Source organism: Podarcis filfolensis (genome assembly GCF_964270895.1).
Source record: "Podarcis filfolensis genome assembly, chromosome: 16".
In the NCBI taxonomy this organism is placed as follows: Eukaryota; Metazoa; Chordata; class Lepidosauria; order Squamata; family Lacertidae; genus Podarcis; species Podarcis filfolensis.
The window spans coordinates 17,055,981-17,074,875 of NC_139620.1; the positions used below are offsets into that span (position 1 = coordinate 17,055,981).

Consider the following 18,895-nt stretch of genomic DNA (forward strand, 5'->3'; position numbering starts at 1 on the left):
ACTGATTCCCGTCGCAAAAAACTGTGGGTGAGATGGAGAGAAAGAGAGACCTAATTCTGTCAGCAGGGACTGTCTTGTTATTTTTCTCATGAAAGCTGCATTGGGAGCCTTTTTAAAACTGAAAAGAGGGGTTAAGATGCTCTAAGTAAATAGATGATGACGACAACAACAACAACAACAACAAAATAATTTATATGCTGCCCATCTGACTGGGTTGCCCCAGCCACTCTGGGTGGCTTTCAACAAATTAAAACATCAAACACAGTAAAACACCAAACATTAAAAACTTCCTTAAGGCTGCCTTCAGGTGTCTTCTAAAAGTCAGATAGTTGTTTATTTCCTTGACATCTGATGGGAGGACATTCCACAGGGCAGGACTGACTACCAAGAAGGCTCTCTGTCTGCTTGTCTGCTTTCCTGTAATCTCACTTCTCCACTGAGGAACTGCCAGAAGACCCTTGGAGCTGAACCTCAGTGTCTGGGCTCAACAATGGGCAGTGGCGTAGCTAGCTGCTAGGGCTCCCGAGGTGGTGCAAATGCCCTGCACCCGGGGGCGGGGCAAGCCACCCATGGGGCGGGGCAAACCGGGGCAGAGCACACTGAGTGGAAACTCCACGGAGTCCGCAAGCCCCATGTTGCCGTTTCGGGCAGCCCGGAACTTACAGGTGCCCGAGCCGCCGTGTCACTTCCCAGGAGAGACATGTGGCTCGTTCACGCTGCAAGCCAAGCCCTGCGGTCACCCCATCAGTGATGACACCTGGGGCGGTCTGCACCCACCGCACCCCCCCTTCCTATGCCACCGACAACGGGGGTGGAAATGCTCCTTCAGGTATACAGGGCCAAAGCCATTAAGGGCTTTAAAGGTCAGCACCAACACTCTGAATTGTGCTCAGAAATGTACTGGGAGCCAATGTAGATATTTTAGGACTGGTGTTATATGCTACCAGGCACCAATCTAGCTGCCATATTCTGGATTAGTTGTAGTTTCCGAGTCACCTTCAAAGGTAGCCCTATGTAGAGCACATTGCAGGAGTCTTAAGCAGGAGATAACCAGGGCACTGAGATCCAGCTCCGAGGGCCTTCTGACGGTTTCCCTAACTGTGAGGAGTGAAGCTACAGGGAACCAGACAGAGGGCCTTCTCAGTAGTAGCACCTGCTCTGTGGAACACCCTCCCATCAGATGGCAAGGAAAGAAACAACCACCTGGCTTTTAGAAGACATCTGAAGGAAGCCCTGCATAGGGAAGCTTTTTAACGTGCAACATTTTATTATGTTTTTATATATGTTGGAAGCTGCCTAGTGTGGCTGGGGCAATGCAATCAGATGGGTGGGGTATTATTATTATTATTATTATTATTATTATTATTATTATTATTATTCTGTCTCCTGAATAAAACAATGTGACACTGAGCAAGGCAGTCTTTCACAGAGGTCGTTATGGTGCCACAGAGAGGGTTTCTTCAGCTCTTGTTTCTCGCCCCCAGTAGTCCCCTCCCTGTGCATCAGGTCCATTTCAGGGATGGACTACAAGGCAAGCAACAGTTTGCTCATTGTGAAGAAAGAACAAAGAGTCCCAGGCCTTGGTGTTATTATCACATGCTGGAGAAGACAACAAGGGATGTTGTTCATCCCATTCTCCTGGATGAATGGGCCATAAAGGCTCCTGGAGGAAGTTGGGGGAGGGCAGAGAGAGGGACAAGGGCCACATTCAGACCATACACTTAAAACACTGTGATACCACTTTGAACAGTCATATCTTCCCCCAAAGGATTCTGGGAGCTGTAAGTTGTTGTTGCTCCCAGAGTTCCCTGGGAAGAGGGGTTGATTGTTAAACCACCTGAGAATTGTAGCTCAGTCAGGAGAACAGTCAGTGCTTTTTTCTAAAAAAATGTTTGGGGTACTCTCATTTCGACTCAAGAAAATCACTATTTTATAGTTCAGAAAAATAAATACAGTAAATGGACCAAAGTTCAAAGATTCACAAAATGCTTAGGGATCTGTGTCCCCCTAGAAAAAAAGCACTGGGAACAGTTATAACTCTCATCAACTTGAACAAACTTTAGAAATACTGTAATCAGGGGCTGATTTAACATGGGCCTAACTTGCACTTTCCCCCTAAAACATATAACCACACAAACCTTTTAAAACAGTCGCATATGCCACATTCACACAATACATTTAAAGTGGTATGATGCCACTTCAAACAGACATGGCTTCGCCCAAAGGATCCTGGGAGCTGTAGTTTGCTAAGGGTGCTGAGAGCTGTTAGGAGACCCCAGTTCCCCTCCCGGAGCTACAATTCCCAGTGTTTCCTATGAAAAGGGAGTGATTGTTAATCCACTCTGGGAATTGTAGCTCCAGGAGGGGAACTGGGGTCTCCTAACAGCTCTCAGCACCCTTAGCAAACTACAGCTCCCAAAATTATTTTGGGCGAAGCCATGACTGCTGAAAGTGACATTGTTGAACTTTACATGTACAGTGGTACCTCTGGTTACGTACTTAATTCGTTCCAGAGGTCCGTTCTTAACCTGAAACTGTTCTTAACCTGAAGCATCACTTTAGCTAATGGGGACTCCCGCTGCTGCTGCTGCTACTGCTGTGCCGCTGCTGCACGATTTCTGTTCTCATCCTGAAGCAAAGTTCTTAACCCGAGGTACTATTTATGAGTTAGCGGAGTCTGTAACCTGAAGCATCTGTAACCTGAAGCGTATGTAACCCGAGGTACCACTGTACAGTGTGAATGTGGTCTGTGTATGCTTTCTTTCTTGCAATAAACCACCTCTTTTTAAGATGCCTTGTTTGATTATATGTTTTAGGGAATAAATGCGGGATACGCCTTTGTTTAAAAAACCCTCTTGATTATTTCTTCATGCAAAAGACCCCCTCCTCTCTCAAGGTAAGTTTTTCTGGGGGGTTGAGGTGAGGTGGGTGCAGGTCTTTCGCCTGTGTTTGGCTGCAGCGGCATCAAGCTGGAGAACGGCTGCCTGGAGGCCTTTTGGAGTCGCTCCTCCCTTCCAGGGTGTCCTCTCCACGCTGCCTGCCACCTCCCTTGAAGCAAGTGGCTTTTTGCCAGGGCTGAGCAACCACTGAACATTTCCTGGGAGTGAGATGGGTGGGGCTCCCCTGAGAACTCATTGACTGGAAGGTGGGGCTTGGCTTGGCACCTGTGACTGCTTTCACTTTCCTCTTTCTTTCTCTCTCTCCTCTCCTGCTTTCCCCTTCGCTTCTCCCTTTCCCCGCAATGTCAGGGCACACCACCAACCTAAGGCTCAAGCTCCCCATCACCTGTGTTTTCCTTCAGTTCCTGACTATTCTCCTCTTCGCCCTCTTCGTCCAGTATGATGCTGAAACAAGCGCCAAGCTCTGGCACGAGGAACTGGCTTTCCGCAACAAGAGCCACCTGCAGAACGAGTTTTATATGCGCTACCCAAGTGAGTATTCACTGGTTTTGTTTTATTTTGTCTCTATCCTGCTTTCCTCCCAGGAACCAAAGCTGCTCACAAAAATTAAATCAAGCAGGGAAGGAAACACAGAAAGCTTAAAACATATAAAAGACATAAATAGTTGGAAAGTAATTATTATTGCTGTTATTATTAGTATAGATGTATACGCCTTTTTCCTGATGGGACTCAAGGCGGTTTACAGATACAGTGGTACCTTGGAAGTCGAACGGAATCCATTCTGGAAGTCGGTTTGACTTCCAAAACAGTTCGGAAACCAAGGCACAGCTTCCAATTAGCTGCAGGAAGCTCCTGCAGCCAATTGGAAATTGCGGAATTCGCAATGGACATTCAGGTTCCAAGGAACGTTCACAAACCAGAACAACCACTTCTGGGTTTGCGGTGTTTGGGACCCAAAACGTTCATCTTGCAAGTCATTCGAGATCCAAGGTATGACTGTAAAAACAAGAACCAGTGAAATTGTAGGAAAAAACAATCATTACAAAACAATTAAACATTGAAAGATTTAAAACTGTATAGACATATAAAGTCTGTTTAAAACATACAAATAACCAAAATAAAAACAGCACAGCACCAGCCCTTTCTTTAAAAGCAGTCAGTTCCTAAAAGAACAGGAAAGTCTTCACCTGCCAGTGGAAGGACAACAAGGAGGGTGACAGTCTGGCTTCTTTAGGGAGGGAGTTCCAAAATCTGGGAGCGGCCACTGAGAAGGCCCTCTCCTGCATCCCCACCAATTATAAATGTGAGGGTGGCAGGACTGAGAGGCAGGTCTCCCATGAAGTTCTCAGAGCGCGTGCAGGTTTGTATGGGAAGATACAGTCTTTCAGATATCCTAGACTTAAGCCAAAGTCTCTCCATTTTTTTATCCATTCATTTATTTGTAAAATCTCTCTACTGTTTGATTGCGTTATAAAAACCCAGAACACCCCTCGATGTGATTTACAAAAAGAATAAAACTAAAAAACGGTCAGTAAAATCAGTTAAGAGCAACTATTTAAAACATTCAAATAACAATTAGGATTATTAATAAGCTAAAAACGAATTAAAACACTTGCCAACATTCTATAGATCTGGACAGGTTTATCTAGACAGAAATGTTTGAAGCAGTCATCGAAAAGGGTAGGCTGCTGCTTGATGTCAATAGACATGGAGCTCCATATATTATTGAAAAATAGCATTTAAAAATGCATTGTATTCAGGAAACTTGATTGCCAAAAAAAGAGAGTATATTATGAGAAGTGAGTATTAAAATCCTGACAGATTTTTGTGAAGGGTTTTTATTTTATTTTAAAACAAATCATTGGCTGATGTGGAAATATTACAAGTTGAAGGCTGCAGAAATGAGAAACTGAAATTGACAGTCATCCATCTTTAAGCATAACAGAGTCAAATTATATCCAGTTTACTGAAATCCTGCCCCTATCCCCCTTTCCTGAATTTAACCCTGAGCCCCTAAGGCCTGTTCACACAGGGACATACATTTACTCTTGTATTTAAAATATTTCTATACCACTTTTCATCCAAGCAGATTCCTCGATAGTATACAATAAAATAATGGGGACGAGCTGTGGCTCAGTGGAAGAGCCTAGAGTGTCTAAGTGTATAAGATTATGTCTAATAATGTGTATAATATGCAAGAGTTGTTCATATTTTTATCAGAACTGTACAGAAAAACTCACTTCCCACCACAATTAAGGAGCAAGCAGTGGATTGGAAAATCCCATCCCTGGTTGCTTGTGAATCCCTGCAATTCTAACTTTCTGCAGCTTTTACTGGTTACAATTGAAGTGAAAAGGTGCTCCTGGAGACCCATCCCCATTGTAGGAGATCAGCTGCCGCATAACTGAAGGTATCCACATAGTTATCGACCTTTAAAAGGTTGCGAGGTTACTGCAAAAGGAAGCCGACAGTTGTTCTGTTTGCAGACTGCAATGGCTCCTGTGTGTGTATTGGATCTTATCAGCACACGTATTCTCATTCGCTATCAGAGAAAACTCTTTGAAGCTGGCTGTGCATACATGGCGAGTGTACATTTCAGCCTTGGAATCTAGTTGAACAGGCAAAGGTCTTTTGTAGGCGGCCTTCCTGGGTAACCGCATTTGGAATAAGTGGTAAATTGGTTCTCAAACTTAATCCGTTCCGGAAGTCATTCCAAAACCAAGGCATTCCAAAACCAAGGCGCACTTTCCCCTAGAAAGTAATGCAGAACAGATTAATCCATTCCAGACTTTTAAAAACAACCCCTAAAACAGCAGTTTGACATGAATTTTACTAACAAGAGCATTGATCCATAAAATGAAAGCAGTAATTAATGTACTGTCCTATAAAATAAATAAGACAGTATTGTAGATGATAAAAATTAAAATTATTTTTTTTCTTACCAGCACTGATGATAGTCATTGTTTGGATGGGGGGCTTTTATCCATTTTCATAGTCACACAATCAATCAATCAGTAGTCGAACTGGTTTCAACACAGTCACAAAAACAAATTAACCCAAAAAGCCTCAAAAACAAAAATGCAAAATAAATAGCAAAAGAGCCAAACTTAATTCATTCTGGAAGTCCCTTTGACTTCTGAAATGTTCAAAAACCAACGCGCAGCTTCTGATTGGTGCAGGTGCCCAGGAAACAATAGCCAACAGCCTATTTGTTTGGTTTCCGAAAAACATTCAAAAACTGGAACATTTACTTCTGGGTTTTCGGCATTTGAGTACCAAGGTACCACTGTACTGTGACTGCACTGGGAATGCTGTGCACAGTTCTGGTTGCCTCGCCTCAAAAAGGATATTACAGAGTTGGAAAAGGTTCAGAAAAGGGCAACCGAAATGATTGAGGGGATGGAGCAAATCCCCTTATGAAGAAAGGTTGCAGCATTTGTTATTTTTTAGTTTAGAGAAAAGGGAAGTAAGAGGTGACATGATGGACATTTATAAAATTACACATGGCATGGAGAAAGTGGGCAAAGAAAAGCTTTCCTCCCTCTGTCAAAACACTAGAACTCATGGACACCCAATGAAATGGAATGTCAGAAGATTCAGAACAGATAAAAGAAAGTATTTCTTCATGCAGGACGTGGTTAATCTGTGGAACTCCCTCCCACAAGACACAGTAACGGGCATTTGTGCTCACATTTTAAACCAGTCCATTTCTCACCCTGATCCAGGTTTCCAAGATGTTCACACTATGATCTTTGTTGGCTTCGGCTTCTTGATGACCTTCCTGAAACGGTACAGCTTTGGGGGTGTGGCCTTCAACTTCCTGATAGCTGCCTTTGCCATCCAGTGGTCTATCCTCATCCAGGGCTTTTTCCATTCCTTCCATAATGGCAAAATCCACATTGGAATAGAAAGGTGAGCAAAGTGGCTCCTTCTCCAAGCTGCTTGGCCTTGGGAAAGGGCCTTAGAGACTCAGTTTCAGCCAGGGAGAGAGAGCAAGAGACCAATTCAGGAAAGCTTGGTGCCATCTTGGAGGTCTGGGGACCCAGGGGGCAGTGGGTTGGTGTAAGAAGGAGGGTGGGAGGAAAGGACAACATAAACAGTTCATGTTAACAAATGTTTCACAAGATACCTGCGAAAGTCAAAAGTAGGGGCAATGATTTACTGGAAACAGGTATCAGAAAGTAGGTGCTGCCCCTGGTCAATAGAGACAATTGTATGGTTATAGGTGAGGGTGGGGGTCAGTCTGGATGATACTCTGGGTCCCTTCTGCACCTGTTTAGAATTAAGTAGCAGAGGCTGCTGATTCAGCCAAACCAGTCCCTTTGTCAAGGTAATGGCCTTTTCTGGCCTGTGAAGTACAGCTATTTAACATATCCAAAGAAGTTGTTCTGTTGTCATAGAGACAAATGGGTATTCCTTATACTACCTCACCTGGCTGGATGCCACATCATCCTGGGATGGGCAACAATAAACCAAGAGATGCTGTGTGGAAGGGCATTTTGACTGGTTCTGGAAGCTAGAGACAGAGAGGCTTGTCTTGTTCTGTGCTGGACCCAAAGCTGCAGCTTGGGGCTTCTCTGGAGACCTAATGGGGAAGCAAGATCTACTAATGCTGTGAGCCCCTCCATCCCACTCAGGTTGTATATATATGTAAATAAAACCATATATCCTATAGACACTACAGTCTCCACTGACCCTCATTTCAAGGCACCCCGGGAATCTCTCACCACTTGGAGATTGGGGTGTGTGTGCAACAGTATATTGTTACATGCCACCACCCCAATCTTGAGCTGGTGATAGAATCTAGGGGTTCCAGTAACTCAGGGCATCATCCAGACTGACCCCCAAACCCACTATTATATTACAGGGCTTGTCTCCCAGTGCTCCTTTCACCAGACACGAGCAGTTGCAAGCTTTCCGTAGCCAATCAGAACTCCCCATTGGATGACTTTGATGGTTGTGTCGTGTAGGTCAATCCTCTGCGGATGTCCCTTCATTGGCCCAGAGTTAATTGGAGTTAACTTACAGCATTGCAGGGGGCTGGACTAGATGACCCTTGAGACCTCGTCCAACTCTACAATTCTATAATTCTGTGACAGGGGGCAGGAAAGGGCGGCAGCCTAGACTGTCACATTCAGACTGTTGCTTCCAATGTTTTCTGCCAGCATGATCAATGCCGACTTCTGTGCTGGGGCAGTCCTGATCTCTTTCGGAGCCGTTCTTGGCAAGACGAGTCCTGTCCAGCTGCTACTGATGACTGTATTGGAAGTCACCCTCTTTGGCATTAATGAATATATCTTACTTCGTTACTTTGGGGTGAGTCTTTGCATTAAAATGATGCTATTTAATCATGTATTGCATTTGTGTCTTGTATTTCTGTCAGGTTGCTTGAGGTAGTAATGTGTACATGCAACAAACATAAAACATTGGGAGAAAATCCTTGCAATGGTGTATACATTAGTCAAAGCCACATACCAAAAAATGCTTATTAGGAGAAATTCACACTAAAGCGCTGAAGAATTTTCATGAGGATTTATTTATTTTTAATCACAAATTGCTGCAGAAATGTGAAGAGATGAGAGCCAGTGTGGTATAGTGGCTAGACTGTCATATGAGGACCCGGGTGAAACCAGGGTTCAAATTCCCACTCAGTCATTGTGAATCTCACTGGCTGACCTTGAGTTTTTAGGGAGAAAGGTGGGATACAAATGCAAGTCATAATAAAAATAATAATTTAAGATAGTAATAAATGAGAAACTGAGAGAACCAAAATTGACAGATGCTTCTGTCCCTATCACGCTGTGCCCTTTGCCGAAGCAAATTTGGATGAATGTTGAATAAAGATGTTATCTGGAGGGACCCTCAAAGGATATTTCTGAAATTAATTCTGGGACTGGAGCACCCATACTTTGCCTTAGCTTTTTGCTTCAGTTAATTTGCACATCCCTTTTTGACGGTAAACCTGTGTAGGCAGGGACAGTCTTTTTTAACTGACTGTATAGAAGCCGCTCTGGGAGCCTTTTTGGCTGAAGTGTAGGGTATAACTGCTAATAATAATACAGTAATAATAATATCTGTGTGTGCCACTTTTGCAATTGTGTGCTCCTTTCTGACCTTCTGGCTCAGGCAAAGGATGCTGGGGGCTCCATGACCATCCATACCTTTGGGGCCTACTTTGGATTGATGGTGTCCAGGATGCTTTACCGGCCTCAGCTGAAGAAGAGCAGAGAACGAGAAAGCTCCACCTATCACTCAGATCTCTTTGCTATGATTGGTAAGAGCCACCACATAGGTGGAGGGTTGTTGCTGCCGTTAATGGCTCAATCTTATAGGAAGAGGGGTTTTTAGAGCAAGAGGGAACGGACTGTTTTCTGTCCCAGAAAAATGAAGTTAGGAGAGAAGGGCCACCTTCTAGTCCAGAACCTTCTCCCTCACAGTGGCCAGTCAGGAAATAACACCTTAAGAACCTAACAGAAGAACATAAGCAGAGCCTGATGGATCAGGCCAATGGCCCATCTAGTCCAGCATCCTATTCTCACAGTGGCCAACCAGATGCTTGTGGGAAACCCACAAGAATGGCCTGAGCACAAAAGCAACTCTCTCTTCCTGTGACTACCAGCAGCTGGTATTCAGAAGCATTACTGCCTCTGACCATGGAGGTAGCACATAGCCATCGCAGCTAGTAGCCACTGGTTGCCTTATCTTCCTCCATGAATTTTTCCAGTCCTCTTTTAAAGCCCTCCAAACTGGTGGCCATCACTGCCTCCTGTGGGAGGGAGTTCCATTGTTTAACTCTGTGTTGCATGAAGAAACACTTTCTTTTGTCTGTCCTGACTCTTCCAGCTTCACTGGATGTTCATGAGTTCTAGTGTTATTGTGGCGTCAGTGCGTCTGGCTGTTAACCAGAAGATTTGGGGTTTGAGTTCACCCAGGGATGGCTGTGGGCAGGATTTCTGCATTGAACGGGGTTGCAATAGATGACCCCCAAGATCCCTTAGAACTCTACGATTCTATGAAGAAAGGAAGAAAGTCATTTCTCTAAATATGACTTTACACCCCTATGTCTTGGTTGTTTCTTACCAACTGGATGCTGCTGGAAAGTCCAGTGGAGGCAGAGCATGCGCCTCATGGCTAGTTGTCCATGATAGCATTATTGTCCTCCGTGACTCTGTCCAATCCTCTTTTAAAGCTGCTTCCCTTTCTTCCCTCCATGCAGGAACTCTCTTCCTCTGGCTTTTCTGGCCCAGCTTCAATTCAGCGGTGGCGGCCCATGGAGATGACCAGCTACGGACGGTCATGAACACCTACTTCTCCCTGGCTGCGAGCACCCTCACCACCTTCGCCCTCTCGGCCCTGGTGAATGGAGGGGGCAAGCTGGACATGGTGAGGCCAGTTTGGTGGCCTCTTTTGTAGGGCTTTGGGTGAAAAGAGCATCCCTGCTCACCCCTGTCATACATTAGATCAGGCTTCCTCAACCCCGGCCCTCTAGGTGTTTTGAAACTACAATTCCCATCATCCCTGACCACTGGTCCTGCTAGCTAGGGATCATGAGTGTTGTAGGCCAATAACATCTGGAGGACCAAGGTTGAGGAAGCCTGCATTAGATTCTGGGGCTTCCAGACTGTCGTTCTTTTCTGAGGGGATTAAATCACATCTTGGCAGGTCAACAACCTCTCTTCCCTCAAAAGACTGGATTTTTTGGCAACAAGGAAAGTGAAGGGGAAATGACTTGCTTTCATGTGACATCATCTAACCTCCCAGCAAGCAAATCAGTGCTCATGAAATAACCAACATCATCTAATCTCCCTGTCAACAAATCAAGGAATAGATAGTCTGAAAGCACTTATGTGGGAATTAAATTCTAGTTCCCATTTATAGAGTGATGTGGAAGACCCTTTGATTAGTTCCCTTTTCCCTCCTATTAAAAACTACACAAGACACTCTCTTTTTAAAGTTTAAATAGCAAATAACTTTTACTCAGTGTACTTGCACTTGCAGATTAAAATATACAATGCAGTTAGGAGTTACTGTACTTATGTTGCTAATACATCTTACATAGATTTGCATCTGAGATGAATACCATTACAGCCTAGCTCTGAGGCAGACAGCAGCATAACAGAACATACCTGCTGCTCTAATTGTTAAGGCTGTCCATAACTGCCATAACTGTACCAACTGAAATAACTGCCTCTGACGTATGACATCACAGAGTTCTATAGCCCCTGTGAACATTAATCCTTTACTTAACATTTTGGATGCTTTCATCCCACACTTTGGGCCATTGATGTAAAGCAGTATCGTGCCATTTGAAACAGCCATGGCTTCTTCCTCAGAAGGATTAAGGGTGCTTAATTGGGGTAATTCCGCTGCAAAAATGTGCGTGTCAGGCAAAAAGGCATGCCAAAATGTGCCTATTAGGTGAAATTTGCACTGAAATACTGATGGGGGAAAATAATTGTTGTTGTTTATTTAAAAAAATCACAAATTTTAGAATGAAACAACGAGAAGCTGAAATAAGCTGAAATTGACAGATTTGCTCACTCCCTAGCCTAGAGAGCTTCCTTCAGTGCAGGTTAGGGGGCTGAGTTTCCCCCTCGCTGCTGCACACCCTCCTCCTATCCTGCCTCACACTGAAGCCATTTGATCATCTATTGATTTTCTCTTACCAGGTTCATGTTCAAAATGCAGCCTTGGCTGGTGGAGTGATTGTTGGGACCTCAGGAGAGATGATGCTGACCCCATTTGGAGCCATGATTGCAGGGGTCTTGGCGGGCTCTGTGTCAGTTCTTGGCTTCAAATTCCTTACGGTATGTTTCCCTCCAAAACGACAGCAACTTTTGGGGAAATGCAAAGAATTCTGTGCCACAAGGAAGTGACATTACCAGTTTTCCTTGGACTTCCAAAGAAGGGCCATAACTCAGTGGTGGGGCATTTTTACACCCTAGTCCAGGGATAGCCCTTGTTACGCCTTCCAGGTTTGAGCTCTAGATTTCTGAGCAGCCACTAAAAGAAGCGTCAGTAAATCATTATTCTTTATGCCAGCATGTAGGCCTTCAAAAAGGGGCAATAAACACAAATGGGGTGAGAAATCCATCGCCTCCCAAATTAGTTTGGATACTTTTCAGGACACCATAGAATCATAGAATTATAGAGTTAGAAGGGACCTTCAGGGTCATCTAGTCCAACCCCCTGCAACGTCAGCTAAAGAATCAACGACAGATGGCCATCCAGCCTCTGCTTTGAAACCTTAAAAACCAGTCCCCCAAATGCCTGCATGACCAGGCAACCTCACCATAAACCCCACTAGCTCAAGTTTTACTGAACAAGGAAGGCACCTCCTGCCATCATAAATATTGGGAGTCTCCTACAAGCCCCTTCTGGTTTCTAACACTGTTCAGAGTTACCTCAGGTTACAAACACTTCAGGTTACAAATGCTTCAGGCTACAGACTCCGCTAACCCGGAAGTAGTACCTCGGGTTAAGAACTTTACCTCAGGATGAGAACAGAAATCGCACGGCGGCAGCAGGAGGCCCCATTAGCTAAAGTGGTACCTCAGGTTAAGAACAGTTTCAGGTTAAGAACGGACCTCCGGAACGAATTAAGTTCTTAACCAGAAGTATAATTCTGTATAATTGAAATGATCTGCCATGGGGACTAGAGATTTAGTGCCATTTTAAAAAATAATAATAATAAGGTTCAGGTTCCCAAGATTTTGGGGAAACATTATGTGCGTCTTTGTGAACAGAAAGTGCCCAGCTAGACGGGCGAGTACCACGACACACAATCCTAGAGCCAGAGCTTCCCCAGGAGGCCACCTAGATGCTTGATGCAGGAAATCCAGGACTAGAGCCTCCTCAAGAGATGGCAGTCTATCTTGCGGCATGGAATCCCATCCATTCTGTGTCAAAATTCTTTTTGTGCTGAATGTCTCTTCCTCCCCAGCCCTTTCTGGCCTCCAGGCTGAAAATACATGACACCTGTGGAGTCCACAACCTGCACGGGATGCCAGGAATCCTTGGAGGCCTCCTTGGCGTGCTGGTGGCAGGGCTGGCAACAGAAGATGTTTATGGAGATGGGTGAGTCCTGGTGAGAGCCAATGTGGCTTAATGGTTCTTCCATAAACTTTGATCTATGGAACTGGGCCTGTTATAGGTGTCACATAATGCACATTCTACATTTGTAAGAAATCAATCTTTTAGAGCGGTATATTGACGCTAGGCAGACACCCACGTTGTACTCCTTTTGGTGCTTGGTAAAAACATTTTTTTAATAATAATGATTACATTTATTACCTGCCCTTCACCAACAGGTCCCAGAGAGGGTTACAACGATTTTAAAATAGAGAATTGAAGACAGTTAAAATACTACATTCACAATAATAAGGTGTGACCTGAAACATACAAATCTCAGATGTCAAAGGCCAGAGCAAAGAGGTTTAGGCAAGCTTACCCAGTTATGTAGAATGTCAACATGTGTTTTTAGCTCATTTTTTATTTTAATTGTTTTTTGAATGTTTTACATATATGCATGCATGCATGCATGCATAAATTTATTTGTATGCTGCCTTTCCATAGAACCATGCTCTAGGCATCTTACAACATGAAACAGCACAAAATTACAAACAAAACAAAAGTAAATAAATGTCTGTAACTGTTATTGATAATTTTTCATGTTTTATTCTTCTTGTGAATCTCTCTGAGGCTTTTTTCTTACTATCAAGCGGTATATAAATTTTATGAAACAAATAAATGTAATTGGTGTGTTGGAGCTAAGGGTTCAAATCCCCACACACTGAGTGGCCTTCAGCCTATTCTCTCTCAGCCCAGACAACCTCACAGGGTTGTTGTAAAGATAAAATGGGGTAGAACCTGTTGGAGGGAGAGTGGAATGTAAATATGGATAACAATGTTAATATTAATCCAACTCGCCAGAGATCAGACTCCAGCCTGTTTTCCAGGCCAAGGTTGTTGAGACCCACTCACTGGATCTTGTCTGTTGCCTTTGCAGCCTGGCGGACATCTTTCCTCTTGTCGCCTCTGGGAAACGGACCACCGCGTACCAAAGCCTCTTCCAGCTGAGTGGTTTGGGTGTCACTCTGGGGTTGGCTATGATTGGCGGGAGCCTTGTGGGTGAGTTTTTCCATGCCAAAGATTTGAAGGTGGAGGTAACACCATTCCCAACCCTTTGCAAGGAATGAGGAGGAGGAGCTTTCCGATTATTCAAAATATTTCTATTGCAGTTTCCCCACAATAATTTCAAAAGTACCCCCAGCTCCCTCAACCATTCTTCACAAGGGTTTCCAGACCCTTAATCATCTTGATCACTCTTCTCTGCACACCTTCCAGCTTGTCAACATCCTTCTTAAATTGTGATGCCCAGAATGGACACAGTAATCCAGGCATGGTCTGACCAAGGCAGAATATAGCAGTACTATGACTCCCGTTGATCTGGACACTAGACTTCCATTGATCCAGCCTAGAATTGCATTAGCTTTTTATGTTGCAGTTTCCATAACCATGACCACCACAATGCCCTGGAATGATTATTTGAACCTGGCACTGTAGAGCTGAATAGGGAGTGTCATGGGGCCATTTCCCACACAGCCCTAGACGCAACAACAACAAAATAATAAATATATCTTCCGTGGCAGTAAAAGTTCTCATCATTATCTGTCCTGGTGACAGAGTGGCTCCCCTAAATTTCACCAGGCTCAGCCCACCATAGATGGTACTACAATTGCTAGCGTCGCCCCCCTTCACTTCTGAAGGCAGAGTGCCTTGAGTGCCAAGAGTTACTTCTGGTAGGTGACTGTTTGCTACTCCCTAAGCATTTCAGATTAGAGACGCGGGTGGCACTGTGGGTAAAACCTCAGCGCCTAGGACTTGCCGATCGCATGGTCGGCGGTTCGAATCCCCGCGGCGGGGTGCGCTCCCGTTGCTCGGTCCCAACGCCTGCCAACCTAGCAGTTCGAAAGCACCCCTGGGTGCAAGTAGATAAATAGGGACCGCTTACTAGCGGGAAGGTAAACGGCATTTCCGTGTGCTGCGCTGGCTCGCCAGAGCAGCTTCGTCACGCTGGCCACGTGACCCGGAAGTGTCTGTGGACAGCGCTGGCTCCCGGCCTTTAGAGTGAGATGAGCTCACAACCCTAGAGTCTGTCAAGACTGGCCTGAACGGGCAGGGGTACCTTTACCTTTAAGCATTTAAGATCATGCTAAAGGCCCATCCAGTCCAGCATCCTCTCGTGGGAGAATTTGTTTCAACACTTTGTGTGCATTTGCACATCACATTGCCCTTAGTTTGGCTTGTACAACTTACTTGCCTCCATAGAGGAGCAGAGCAAAAAAATCTGTGTTGTACAGCCCCTCTCTCTGAGTGGTGAGAGACTCCACAGGTTTCTGTGCTTACCCAGGGTTTGGTGTCCTTGGAATGAAGGTTGATGGAGACCGTGGTGTCTTTTTTAAAATTTATAAATCTTTATTAAACATTCAACAATTACATACATAACAATGTGGAGACCGTGGTGTCTTTAGGATGCTTGGTTTTATTTACACATATATACAACTTGAGGACAAGATGGAGGAGCTCACAGCATGAATTCCCCAATAGATCTTGCTTCCTCTGTTAGGTTTCCAAGGAGATCTCCAAGTCATAGCTTGGGGTCCAGCACAGAGGCACACATGTCTCTGTGCCTCTGCCATCAACCAGAACTCAGCCCCCTTTGGCCTCTTGTTCCCCATAGGAAGATGTGCCATCTAGCCAACTGAGGTGGGAAAAGGTCCACCCATTTATCTCTATGGCAAACTCTTAGGAACGTAAATGGTACTCTCTGTGTGAGCCAGCCAGCAGAGTATGGTGGTTAGAGTGTCAGACTAGGACCTGAGAGACCAGGGTTTGAATCCCTGCTCAGCCATGAAGCTCGCTGGCTGACTTTGGCTCAGTCACTGCCTCTCAGCCTAATCTACTTCACAAGATTGTTGTGGGAGATAAATGAGGGGGAGAACCATGCACACCACCTTGAGCTCCTTGGAGGGGAAAAGGCGAGATACAAATGCAGTAAAAGAAATAAAATACTTAAAAGGCAAGCCAAACCAGTGTGACTGGTTCACCAGGTTTCCTCCTGTAGATTCTAACTTTGCTGTCACAGGTTTGGAAGGGACCCATGGATATCATTCAGATTCACACTCTAAATAGTTATCACTATTAAAATCATGGGAGGGTAGATTTCAAATTTTTGAAGGCACCACTTTTATTGCTACATAAAACCATTTAAAACAGAGTTTAGCAATGTTGGTTGCTCATGACAGTATTGCATGAGAAAATAGAGAAGACCGAATTGTGGACTGTATTGAACCAATCCATTTTCTCCATTCTTTTTTGGGGCAGAACCTTTTTCTTGCCACTGGAGGTCAGTACAAGCTAAAATATGGATAAAGGGAGATACTCATTCCCAGCCACGGCTTCCTCGAACCAGCAATTTGAGGATGGACTTAGGCTGGATTATAAAAATAGAAGGGCTATTTTGTTTAATGTTGGAAGAATTCAGAAAGATTTTGGCCACATTCATACCATACATTTAAAGCACTGTGATACCACTTCAAATGGTTCCCCAAGGAATCCTGGGAGCTGTAGTTTCTTAAGGGTGCTGAGAGACCCCCATTCCCATCACAGACCCACCAATTCCAGAATAGTTTAAGAAATCAATCCTGCTTTCCAAGGAAGTATGGAAATTGTAGCTCTGGGAGGGGAATGGGGGGGGTGTCTCTTAACAAATCTCAGCACCCTTAGTTCCCAGAATTCTTTGGGAGAAGCTGTTAGATGTATGCTGGTATGAATGTGGCTTCATGTCCTGCATATGAAGGCAGCTTAGAGTTCTCCTTCTATGCCGTGACACACACACCCCATTCCTCCCTCTTGCATTTCCCAGGGTTCATCATGAAGTTTCGGGTACTTGGATCGCCGAACGACTCTCTTTGCTTTGAAGATAATATCTACTGGGAGGTATTTGAAGACTTTTGCTGTTTATTATTTGATCATCAATACAGTGGCATCAGTATATTATTTTGCCCTGTGCCCCATCCCACTGATGAAGTGACTGCTCCCATGTGACCCTTGAGGAGCTCTGCTTCCCATCTCCCTGTGTGGGATATTTAAAGGGCGGTCAAACCAACAATTCATGTTTTGCTAGATAGGCACATGCTAGGAGCTGAAGCTCGCAGTTTTCCTGTAAACTTGCTAGAGAGAAGTCTGTGAGAGACACTCCCATGTGCCCTGAAAGGGGGAGGACATAGCTGTATATTATCCTACCTGCCTGGGCACACCCTTTCTTTCCATCTCTCTTCATCCTGCCAGCAATGTGAGAACAAGCTCTAATGCCATTTCAAGCAAGACTTAAGTATGTCTTTGTAACTGAATTGCCATTTTAAGCCTGCCTAAACAAATCTGCTGTGTCTGCTACTCTCCAACTCGTAAATGTTATTTTTACCTTTTACAAGACCCTTTGTGATATTGTTATTTTAAGGGGGAGTAAAGGGGCGGAATACCAGGAAAATCTAGTCTGCCTTAAAGCATCCTGGATTACTTAAACTAAAAGGTCAAAACTAACCTATCTAAGCTTCCATTTTCAGCTGCAAAGGGGATGACACTCTGCTGAACTCACAAACGTGAGGAAGGAAGGATAATAACTAATAAATATATCCTCTCCGAGCATCTGTTCACATCCCAGCACCCATGAGGTGAGGGGTGTTGGGATCTTGGTGTCCTTTTCTCACCTGATCGCTCCTTCTACTTAGGTTCCTGAGGATCATCACAATGGCTTCCAGGATGTTGTGGTTGTGAGAGCCCAGGAGACAGACAGAGACTCAAGCGCCTGACAGAATGCTGCCATCTTCTACACAGCAGCAGGCAAAAAGGTGACAGCAAGGGATCTGCCATGTTCAGGAGATCCCAGCCATTAGGAGATCTGCTCTGAAGTCAAAATACCACAAAGGTGGTTCCAGGGCTCCAGTCCCCTTAGAAGGCAGAGCCAGAGGACTTGCCAGATGATTTGCCTGTGATGACTCTGTTTTGGAAAGGAGTGCATTCTGCGTATGCTCAGAAGCACTGCCTTGTGTGTTATTACTTTGCATATTCCAAAGGTGAGCCATGGCACCCTGAAACAGGTTCCAGCATTACACACTGATGATCCACCCTTCTCAAATGAGGCCCTTGACCCTTTGGACAAGAGGAACCCTGAAGCCAAGATGAAGATGAAATGGTCAAATCTTCGACCTGAATATACTTGCCTTCACTTAGGAATTTCTTCCACAAGACTGCCAAGGCAGTGCTCATTTCCTGAAAGGCTGGTGGCTAACTACTGCCATTTTTGTGGTGTTTGTTCATCATCCTGTGATCCAAAAATACAACTTGGCCTTTCAACATAAAATCCTTGGCTAGCATGGTTGAAACCTTGGAAAGCAAACATCAGGACAGAAATGCAAAATCAAACAGGAGGCGGTAGTTGGAATATTTGTAATGATTTGATTACCGATATTTGTATTTAAATAGTGGAAACATTTGTGTGATGACTTACATATTTTTTTAATGCCCTAAATCCATATAACTGAAGTCCTGAGAGACCCTCTTGTGCTTCTTTCAAATATCTGTTAAAATGACAGTCGTTTGCTCCATCTGTTAAAAACAAATGAAAAGTTTAGGATGTGGTGACCCTCGGAACCTTCTGAATGAGAAATCATGAGCAGATTTATTGTGGCAGACGTCTTTGCCACAGTTAGTACTGAGGATGCCACAAGACTTTCTGTTGCAATTGCTGCAACAGATGAAATGCAAACTAACCCCTCTGGCAAGAGTCACCACGGCAGGGATTTTCAAGAAGTAAATCTATGGCCAGCACAGAGGCCTGATGCTGAGCTGAACCCAGAACTGAGTTCTACCTTTAGAAAAGCCCCAGGAGTAATTTTAGGAGGCTGCAGAGAAGCCTCATGCTCTCCAGAAAA

The 18,895-nt window shown here is 44.5% G+C and overlaps 1 protein-coding gene across 1 annotated transcript; it reads left to right on the forward strand.

Annotated features, from left to right (window-relative positions):
- Positions 1-2,737: 2,737 nt before the first annotated feature.
- On the forward strand, positions 2,738-18,506 carry RHBG (Rh family B glycoprotein). The gene is made up of 10 exons (XM_083590338.1): positions 2,738-3,431; positions 6,626-6,812; positions 8,066-8,216; positions 9,027-9,174; positions 10,117-10,283; positions 11,570-11,707; positions 12,844-12,977; positions 13,909-14,030; positions 16,828-16,901; positions 17,693-18,506. The coding sequence occupies exons 1-10, from the start codon at positions 3,242-3,244 to the stop codon at positions 17,771-17,773; spliced, it is 1,392 nt and encodes a 463-aa protein (XP_083446464.1). The 5' UTR covers positions 2,738-3,241; the 3' UTR covers positions 17,774-18,506.
- Positions 18,507-18,895: the final 389 nt, after the last annotated feature.

What these genes read in the sequence shown, in the direction of transcription:
- RHBG (XM_083590338.1), top strand. Translation starts at nt 3,242, where the DNA reads ATGTCAGGGCACACCACCAACCTAAGGCTCAAGCTCCCCATCACCTGT. An exon ending in ATCCACATTGGAATAGAAAG is followed by an intron (nt 6,813 to 8,065) that starts GTGAGCAAAGTG and finishes GTTTTCTGCCAG; the next exon opens with CATGATCAATGCCGACTTCT. An exon ending in TCTTACTTCGTTACTTTGGG is followed by an intron (nt 8,217 to 9,026) that starts GTGAGTCTTTGC and finishes CTTCTGGCTCAG; the next exon opens with GCAAAGGATGCTGGGGGCTC.